The sequence below is a fragment of the Sceloporus occidentalis genome, unplaced genomic scaffold, assembly GCF_023333645.1.
Source record: "Sceloporus occidentalis isolate IW3139 unplaced genomic scaffold, rSceOcc1.0.p SCAF_8, whole genome shotgun sequence".
Classification (NCBI taxonomy): domain Eukaryota; kingdom Metazoa; phylum Chordata; class Lepidosauria; order Squamata; family Phrynosomatidae; genus Sceloporus; species Sceloporus occidentalis.
Genome location: NW_028316988.1, coordinates 18,161,822 through 18,172,405, shown reverse-complemented (window position 1 = coordinate 18,172,405; position 10,584 = coordinate 18,161,822). Strand labels below are relative to the sequence as shown.

The window sequence follows — 10,584 nt, the reverse complement described above, 5'->3', positions numbered from 1 at the left end:
TGTAAATCGTCTCTGGTCGTTCTTTTTGTTTTCTTCGTATTCAGCTGTAAACCTGCCTTTGCACTTTCTTCCTTGACTTTCTTCGGATCCAAGTCTTGGCTATTTTCTGCATTTGCTTTTCCTGACAACGCTGTTCTCTGCAGCTACAGCGACCTCTGCCTGCAGTCGCATTGATGACGGTCTCTCCATTGCCCCAATCTACATACGCTTCCCTACCTGCTCCATATGGATCCTGGGGATCTGTTTTCAAGATCCCTGGGGGAAAGGGTGAGGAAAATGGGTCACTGAGATTAGAAAAAAAAACTTGGGAAGAGTATTCAATGCAGTCCTTGGGACACGCAATTGTTTTTGTATAAAATCCATGAGTGTTTTCCCACCTCAAATGAGAAGTTTGCTAGTGTTGTTGTGTGCCTTCAAGTTGTTCCACATTTGCCAGTTTAGGGGTGATCTGTTCCAGGCAAGAGGAAATCTTCAGCTCAGTTTGGGCAGCACCCACTTGCAAGGTTTAACGGATTTGTTGCCACAAATTGCAAAGACCTCAGAGAGGGGTTTCTATGTATTTGCTTCCTCCGTCGCTCCTAGTTGTTGCAAGGTCTGGGCTCACCCTCTAATCTCTTTGGCATCTGACTTATGCCTAGCAGCAACTTTGGTGTTGTTGTTGTTGTTGCCTTCAACTAGTTTCTGACCTATGGGGACCATGAGGCGAAACTAGCATGGAGTTTTCTTGGGAAGATTTGTTCAGGGGGGATTTATCTTTGCTTTTCTTGGAGGCTGAAAATGTAGCCCACTGAATCTCAAACTTTGGTCCTCCAGGTGTTTTGGACTGCAGCTCCCAAAAGCCCCAGCCAACTTGGCCAACAGTCACGAATTCTCAGAGCTGAAGTCCCAAACAACTGGATGACCAAAGTTTGGCAACCACTGGAACCACCTACAAGCAAGTAGACTACAGTAAATGTTCCTTATCTCATCTCACCTTGATCTGGGAACAGTCCCTTTAGCTAGGATTTCTGTCTTTATTTCCAAGCACGCAGGTTTTGTCCTCAGATACATCATGGTATCTAACAGCCAGTATAGCATTGTCATTTGAATTTTGGACTATGACTCTAGAGACCAGGGTTCAAATCCCCATTCAGCCATAGAAATCCATTGGGTGACATTCGGCAAGCCTCAGAGGATGGCAACAGCAAACACTCTCCGCCTAGAAAATCCCATGCTATGATGGCCTTAGGCCATGAATGGAAGGCGCACAACGGTAACAAAGAAGTTGAAATTGGTTTTATTGTAGTCCTTGAGATCTTAAATATACATGTGATATAAATATCTTAATAATTAATAACCAAATGTCAATGTATTCTTTCAACAAGACAGGGTGAGGTGTTTCGGCTTTCCTTCTCTGCTCAAGCTACTATAAATCTTACACAGGTTTCCACTTCTGGAATCTCAAAATGAGTCCGTTATTAGAATCTCAAAATGAGCCCATTATATGGCTTTCATGGTACATTAAATTTCTCTACCTGAACACTCCTGCACTCACAGCTGCTGGCCGGCCGGCCGGCTCTTCATCATTCATCCCTGCAACTTTCCAAGGTCTGTAGAAGCTGAGCAAAGATTCATTCATCTATGGTAGATGTTATTTTTGTTCCGAATACATGTGCATCACTGACTCCCTCTTTCTTCACAGTTCTGACACGTGGGAGCTACAGAACTCGCAGCGATGAAGATCTGATCAAGAAAAATAGTGCAAACAACAAATCGGGAATGCATGAGTGAAATGATTCACATAGTTGTGTCGCAAAACAAAATGTGTGAATAATCCCCGAGAGGGCTAAATAGCTCACAAAACTGCAGTGGTCCCTTGGCATCCGCTGGGGTTTGGTTGCAGGATTATGGATACCAAAACCCATGGATGCTCAAGTCCCACTAAATACAGTGGCATAGTGAAATGGTGTCCCTTAAATAAAATGGCCAAATCGAGGTTTCCTTTTGGAATTTGTATTACTTTGGAGTATTTTCAAACCGTGGATAGTTGAATGCGTGGATAAAGAATCCGTGGGTACAGAGAGGGCTGACTGTACAAATGCACAGTGAAAGCAGTGACAAATTGCATTATGTACCGTTTTAAAAATCTGATACAGTTTTACATATATATATATATATTTACCTTTTTAAAAATGTTTTATTCTTTTAGTAACTATCTGTTTTAATATTGTCATAATTTAATTCCTTTTTAATGTACTTTTCTTTTCTATGTTTTAAATTGTACTGTTTTCGAATGTTGTGATGCCGCTAAGAGTCCAAGTTCTGGGAAAAGAACTGGATATAAATAAATAAATAAATAAATAATTTCTGCACTGCTTCCCTTGACGGTGCATTGCATTCTAGGCTTCCAAGCACAGAGTGCAGCAATTCCTTAGGAGGACACTCAGAAGCCACTCTAGCCATCAAAACTCCGATGGCCAGCTCTCTGAGTTACCTCCTAGAATGGCTCTAATCTCTCAAAGTGGGCCCTCTGAGACTGGATCCTAGAAGGTCCACTGAAAGAGGGGGGTTAGCCTCCAAGCCTTGCTAGAATGCCACTCCAGACTCCATTACTCAGAGGGCAGGCCACATACTTTGGAATGTAACTCCCCAAAATCCCAACCAATATGGCTAATGGTTAGGAATTCCAGGGACCGATGTCCTAGAGAGGAAGGCATGCAACAACCCATAAATGCGGATAAATGCTGTCATTTAATTGCTCGGTAAACATGTCATTTGTGGAACTTGCCTTCCTTTTTTCTCGTCTGCACATTATCATTTTACAAACTGCGCATTTTCCCACCTATTGCACAATTTGTGTCCAACTGCCACATGAAAAATAAAAAGCTGGTCCTTGGTATCCACTGGGGTTTGGTACCCGGACCTCCGCCCCGTGGATACCCAAATCCGTGGATGTTCAAGTCCCGCTAAATACAGTGGCAGAGTAAAATGGTGTCCCTTGTATAAAATGGCAAAAGCAAAGTTTTCTGTTTGGAATTTATGTATTTTAAAAATATTTTCAAATCATTGAATCCGAGGGAAAAGAAAATCTGTGAATATTTAGGGCTGGCTGTACATGTATTATTTCAGCTTCCAAACTGGTCTTTTCTTTCTCTGCCCCTTTCTTGAAAGGCAAGTACAGGGAGAGGGCATTACAAGAGGGGTAAAACCAAAAAGGGGATTCCTAGAGACCCCTCTTTGGGGGCAACTCAGTATTGCCCTGTAGGTAAAGAGGAGGAAATGGCTTCAAAATTAAGCAAGGCATAGCATCTCTGGTTGACAGAAAGCTGACTCTTTGTGCATTGTTTGTTGCCTTCAAGATGACTTTGACTTATGGAGGCAACATGAATGAGACCCCCTCCAAGACCTCTCATCCTCAGCCGCTCTGCTCAGGTCTTGCTGGCTCAGTCCTCATTGCTTCGATGATTGAGTCTATTCATCTGGCACGCAGTCTTCCTCTCTTTCTACTTTCCTAGCATCATTCCTTTTCCTAGTGGGTCCTGCCTTCTCATGATGTGGCCAAAACACGACAGGGTCACCTAAGTCGGAAACAACTTGAAAACACACAAGAACTAAGACTCCACCACTTAAAAACAGAATTTTATAGATGAATAGTGGGGACCGAGAGTGCATTTACACTATAGAAATCATGTAGTTAGACACCACTTACATCCTCCAGAATCCTGGGATTTGTAGTTTGGGGAGGCACTCTTTGACAGAGAAGGCTGGAGACCTTGCAAAGCTACACAGCCCAGGATTCTATAGGATGGAGCTACAGCACGTAAAAGTGGTGCCAAACCGCATTATTTGCACAGTGTAGATGCACCCATTGTGACCCTATGAATGGCATCAGCTGTCCTGAACAAGTCTTGCAAACTCAGTACTGTGGCTTCCTTGAATCAGTTTCTCTTTTTCTATGGCCTTCTAATTTGCCAAACATTATTGTCTAAGCTTCTTTTATTTCTCTTAGGCACATTTTTTCCTGGTGTCTTTGTATGTGCTTTTATCTAGATTCAACCAGAATCCTGAGATTTGTAGTTTGGCGAAGCACCAACTTTGACAGAGAAGGCTGAAGACCTTGCAAAGATATACAAATCCAGATCCCATAGGACAGAACTACAACACTCAAAGTGGTGTCAAACTGCATTAATTCTACAGTGTAGATGCACTCAGGCCAAAGCCCATGCCCTCAAGGGAGGGGGACCCAGAATGCATTGCAAAAGGAGGAGAGTGGAGGGGGGGACCAGCTCTGGAGGAGGCGGTGCTCTTTCCATTGTCAACCTGAATTGCACAGAAAGGAGCAAGACAGGCTTTGCAGTGCAGGAGCTTTGTGCACAAGGATGCATTGAGGATTAGGATCCTTTGCAAGGCTGGAGGGGGGTCCTGTTGCTGCAGAAGGCAAGGGAAAAGAGGACCAGGATGAGTTCCCAGGAGGAACAGCTGCAAGAAGAGGCAACTGCTTCACCAGCTGCCACCGATGATGAGGATGGGATGACCTGGTGGTACAAGTGGTTGTGCAGGCTGGCTGGCATCATTGGAGGCATTTGTGAGTATTTTGTGTGTGTGTCTCTCTCTGTGTGTGTGTCTACAACCCAGGGTGACCAGAGGCCCTAACTGCAAAGGAGGATAAGGCACTGCAAAATGTAGGACACTCCAGAAAAAGGCAGGACATTCCCAAACAACAGCTTAAGACACCCGTAGACATGTAAATCTCATGCTTCTTAGCCATGCGCAGAATGAAAGGTGTTTGGGAATTCCTCCTGGGCAGAAGACTGACATGTAGTAGGACATGTCCAGGAAAAGGAGGGCATCTGGTCACCCTGTCTACAACCTCCCCATAGTTCTTTGCAGAAAGAAACACACGTGTGGTGCGTTTGCTTTTGGATCCCACTGCTATGCACATCCATGTGCCTAAGAAAAGGAAACAATAGATCCAAAGTGGCACAGTTTAGGGGCACTGGTGCTACATGAGCAAATGTATGCTTTTGTGCGCTATATGTCAGAGTTTTCCGACTCAGCCACTATATGACCTTGGGCAAGTCACACTCTCTCAGCCTCAAGAGGAAGGCAAAGGCAAGCCCCCTCTGAACAAGAAAAACCTGTTGATAGTGTCGCCTCATAGTCACCATAACTTGGAAATGACTTGACAGCACACAACAACAGATGTCTTAAAAGTTGTGTCTGTGAGAGCCAGTGTGTGAGTTTTGGACTACGACTTTGGAAAACCAAAGTTCAAATCTACCTCCCAAACATGGAAACTCACGGTGGGACCCTGGGAAAGTCACACTCTCTCAGCCTCAGGGGAAGGCAATGGCAAACCACCTCTGAATTATTCTGCCAGGAGCAGGAATGGAATGAAGCAACTGGGACCTTGGACAGAAGCCCTTCATACTGCAACACTTATAGCTGTAAATACCAGGGTGGCTTATTTGTTGTTTTGTTAGTTTGTTTGCATTTTGATGAACCTTTTCTATAGCTTTTAATGTTATTTTAAAACTTGTGTCTTGCAAAATCTGATGGGGTTAGAAACAATCACAACTCAAACAAACTTATCTTTTGCTACATTCAGTCCTAATGGTTTGCTGCTCGCCGCTTATTTTTTCATGCCCTGACATAATGTGGTTTCTTGGTCATATTTTATAGCAGAGCTGATATGATGTTGGACTTTGTTCTGGATGTTGAAAACCTCCCTCTTGTGTAAACTCTTTGGGTAGGTCTTTGTCACGTTGATATCTCACCATCTCCGTCTGCAAAGTGACCTGGATCAGACCTTGCAAGTTTGTTGGGCCAAAAACAGGATTGTTGTTGTTGCTCTTGCTGCTGTGTGCCTTCAAGTCATTTCCAACTTATGGCAACCCTAAGGTGAACCTATCATGGGATTTTCTTGGCAAGATTTGCAGGCTGGTCCCTCCTCCTTCTGGCCATCTTGGCAACATGTATATTGTGGTTGGCCAATAAAGGTATCACTGTTCGGTGGATGTTTGGTTGGATTTGCTAAATGACCAGCACTGCTGCCCCTGGATGTTTTAAGGATCATATGGGTGTTTAATGCACGCAAAACTTCCCCTACCAGAAGCAGTTGGGTATTTTTCCCCAATGCAGAACAGCCATATTCCATTCAAGGTGGTGGAAGTGGAGTTGTGGACAGCACATGGATGCACACATGCATTGCTCTGCTTCCATGAAAACGCTCATGCCCATTCGGTTCAAGGCTGAAAAAGTGGGGTTTTGCACATAGTGACATTGTTCATAGTTTCAGCCTGCACATAGGCAATGTACATTGGTTGTGCAGTTGGTTTCACAACATCACAATTCACTAGCAAGGCAGCGTTATGCACTTGCCATGCAACTCCCTGAGCATCAAGTTGTGCTCCATCTCCTAGATTTGAAACCTTGGCCTCTGAATGCTTTGCTTTCCAAGAACACTGGATCATGTCCAAATCAAAATCATGTAGTTGTGGCCCTTGGGGAGCATGTGTGTGTTTATATATGTGTGTGTGTTTTCTTTGTGGCATTGTTATCAACTCAACAGCTGGGTCAGTCTGTCCCGTGCACACAGTCCAAAGCCACCTCAGTAATGTGGGATTAGGTTACCCGCTGACGAACGCTAGAGAGAATGGATGCTGTGTATCTGATCGAAAAGACCTTGTTGCAAGTTTAATGAGTTTCTGGATAAAAAGCTCCCAGGCTGAGCCTCTGGTGAGCACCTTCGCCTCTTGTTACAAATCCCAAAGGGCTCTACAGGTTAATTTTGGACCATGCTGAATGAGAGTTGCCAGCTTTTTAAAACCAGTCCCGCTCCTCTGACTTTTAACAGCAGCCAAAGATGGGAGAAATCGAGCCAGCAAAGTTTTTCTGCACTTCAAGATTCAGGCGACAGAAAGTCAGCATGTAAGAAGATCCTTAAAGCTGAACTGGCCTAAAGGCCTCTCAGATCCAGCATTCTGGTGGTGATGTGGACAGGTTTTTTAAGAGGGTGCTGTATTCAAACCAAACATTTCTATAGTGCGAAATTAAGTTTTCCAAGCTTTTTATCCCATCATCTCTTCCCTGAACATGGGCCTTCCTTCCTTTTTAGCCTCACAACAATCCTGTGAGGTAGGTCAGGTTGAGAGAGAGTGACTGGCCCAAAGGTCACTGTGTGAGCGTCATTTGCAAGCTGGATTTCCAGTGTCCCAATCCAGTCTATAACTACATTACACTAGCTGCTTTGTAGGAAAAAATAATAATACAATGCACAGCAAATATTCTGACTGAATCCTTTGGCTGACTCCAGAGTCAGGGGCTGCTTTGCTTCTGGGTCACCTCTCTTTCTCCTTTCTTTCAGCCTGTGCCTTTTCTGGTGTCTGGATGTGTGTGACCATCCACCCGCTCAACATAGCAGCTGGAGTCTGGATGATGTAAGTAAATTCATCTCTTTTGCTTTAATATTGTTGGCTTCCATGTTTGGGGTCCCAGTTTCTTGGGCATTAGTAGCTGACAGAACAAAATGGCTTACAAATGACAATGAATTCAATTTTCAGGTTCACCGCTTGCAAATAATTCAGCTTTCAGGTCCGCAGTTTGCAAATAATTCCGTTTTCAGTTTCGCTCAGATTTTTGCTGTGGCCCTGAGTGCTTTTGTACACTTAAAACTTCTGTGCCAAGTGCACCTTGAGACGCCTGATCTGTCCTTGGTAGCACTGGGACATGCCCTAGTTACATCCCATTTGGACTACTGTGATGTGCTTCCATGAGACTGCCTTTGAAAAGTGTTCAGAAATTTCAGCTAGTACAAAGGGCTGCATCCAGAGTGTCACCTATGACCTGTTACAGAAACCCAAACAGGAGGAATGGCCTCTGCCTACATGGATATCCCTCCATACCATCTTAACTGAGAGCAACAATAACAGCATCTTGACAAAATGTAGGCTTATGATTCCAACACTGTCATTTTTTTCCCTACCCTTCTCCTGTATGATTTTTAACACCTTTGTCTGATGAAAAAGCCAGTAGAGCTTCTAAAGCTTGCATCGTGTGTTTTGTGCATTGTGGTTGGTCCAATAAAGATATCACTGTTTTGTAGACTTTGGTTGTTATTGTACTTTGCCAATGGGGCTACCCCTGGATATGTTTGCTAGTCATCTTAGTACTCTTATGAATTACATTCAGAATAAAGGGGGGTGTATATGTGATTCTGCTCAAAGTGGAGAAATGTGAGAAGTCCTGTTATTTATCAAGGAGATTGTAGGAAAAATTACTTGCCTGTGGGTCTGCCTTGGCAGATGGAATGGGTCCTCTCAGATTTTTGAGTCAGGCTTCTCATCCCTAAGGTTGAACGCCTTCGTCCTCTTCCTGTGCGAGGCTCCGTTTTGCTGCCAGTTTGTCGAGTTTGCAAATATCGTGTCGGCCAGGGCAGATAAGCTTCGACCGTGGCAAAAAGCAGCCTTTTATTGCGGGTAAGTGCACCTCTTCAGGATAGGCTTCTGCAAACTGAGGGCTGGAGAAGGTGTCATCTGAAGGTGACTCTCTTGATGGATCACCCTTTGGTTTTTTTATAACCCAGGGGCCACATATGGCCCTCAGGCCAGACTTTTCCCACTCCTGTTTTCAGCCCAAGCGGGGCCCTTTTTGAAAAGAGGAATTGACGAAATTCTGAATCCACTTTATTGGGTCCTTTCTAGCTTACATGGTGATTACATGAGCTTCTCTTTCTCCCTTCTAGGATGGCGATCTTCCCTGTTATACTAAGCCTAACTCTCACAACGCTGATAGGCAACGCCATTGCATTTGCAACCGGAGTGCTCTATGGACTCTCAGCCCTGGGCAAAAAGTAAGAGAGAACTTTTTTCACCATCAAGTGCCAATCACATTTGTGCGAGTGTACATGCATTCACATATATGAATGCAAGGAGAACTGGGTGTGTAAAATGCACTTTGCACATTCTGTTATGATTATTATGATTCATGTATATCTCATCTTCTTCCTTGTTTGGCTTATCACCTTCTAATATACAGATGGACATGTGGCCCTCCAGATGTTGTTGGACTGCAGCTCCCAGCATTCCTTACCACTGAATATGCTATTAGGTTCTCCTGGGACTTGGAAGTCCAACAACATTTGGAGAGCCACATGATGCCCATCCCTGTTGTGCGGCATGTGCGCCAAACTCAACTGTCATTTGCTTTCGTAGGGGAGATGCCATCACTTACGCCAGGATGCAACAGCTGCAGCGAAAGCAAACCAATGAAGATGGGGTGACGGGAGCTGTCGAACCCCAAGCTGTGTGAATCCTTTTGAGGACCATAACCCTCCTGCGCTCTTCATTGCAACATTGGGAAAGTAAATGGATGGTAGATCTAGCCTTGAGACTATAAGACTCTCCAGACTCCAGTTCCAAGCTAGAGGGGTGCAAATGGAAGACATGCCCACCCCTCTCTCCTCACAACATTTTAAAAAGATTAATACAACACTGTGAATCTTCTATGCTGCAGCTCTGTCCTGCTCCATTCTCAGGTTGGATCAGAACCAAACACGGCACAATACTCCACCACATCACTGTGATATATAACATATACTCCCTGGTGAAAAGCCTCCAATACAGTTCTTGCAACTTAATACTTGTGCGTCCAAGACCATCTAGGTGCTGTACTCTAGCTCTTAACTTTTGTCCAGGGAGTCAAGAAGAAGCTGTTTTTGACACCATTTGGAGGGAAAGTCGGCACCAAAGAAGAATTCTCAGTCACAGAACCATTGTTGGAGCACTTGTTCTGCTGGATGATATCTTAGTACTGTGAACTTCAAGGGTTTATTTTGATATCTTTTTCCCCACATCCCATCGCCTCCAAAGGATGAAAGTCTGTCTTTCTGCACAAGGCTGAGTTCTTTTCACCGATGTGGTCCTTTAGGAACTATAGATGTTAACAAAACTGTGTTCTGATTTTGTGAGATGTGTTTTGCTTTGCAACAGGAAGTAACTTGAAAACCCTTGGCATTTGCTTTTCAACAGAAAAAGAGGAGAACTTTTCATACCATTTCATACCAGCAAGGTCAAGTGTGTCTCAGCGGTTGGAGAAAAGTCCCCTCCGCCTGCCATTCTTGCATTGCGTAGATCGGTGCTCCTCAAAATGGTCTCTCCAGACCAGTACCAGTTCACAAGCCATAGGCTGCTGGTCCACAATGAATGTCAGGACACTTTGTCAATACAATAATAATATGGCACAAATAAGGAACAAATTGCTAGTCAGACACTACTATAATGCATCAAAGATAATCCGAAGTAACATGAGCAGGGACGGGGCAACAACTAGATATCCATCTCCTGGTTGAACTTTTGGAACTGGTCACCAAGGATTTCTGAGTACTGGTGGTTTAATAATGGCAAGAACAAAACAGATTCCTTTCTCGCCCTAAATATTGGGGGCACTGAGTGTTTGGGATGAGCGCCATTCCTGTTTTGGTAACTAATGGGTGAAAATGCCTGGCAACAGAGTTATACAATTGAATGTGTTTGGCCTTTGGTACCAGGCTCTGTTGGGTGGATCTCAGGGATTTCATAAAGAAAAGAAAGTGGATCCCACAAGCCT

The 10,584-nt window shown here is 44.2% G+C and overlaps 1 protein-coding gene across 1 annotated transcript; it reads left to right on the top strand.

Moving 5' to 3' along the window:
* Positions 1 to 4,437: 4,437 nt before the first annotated feature.
* On the top strand, positions 4,438 to 10,231 carry LOC149308094 (calcium channel flower homolog). The gene is made up of 5 exons (XM_089537013.1): positions 4,438 to 4,564; positions 7,346 to 7,418; positions 8,331 to 8,456; positions 8,723 to 8,830; positions 9,192 to 10,231. The coding sequence occupies exons 1-5, from the start codon at positions 4,438 to 4,440 to the stop codon at positions 9,286 to 9,288; spliced, it is 531 nt and encodes a 176-aa protein (XP_089393139.1). The 3' UTR covers positions 9,289 to 10,231.
* The last annotated feature ends 353 nt before the right edge of the window (positions 10,232 to 10,584 follow it).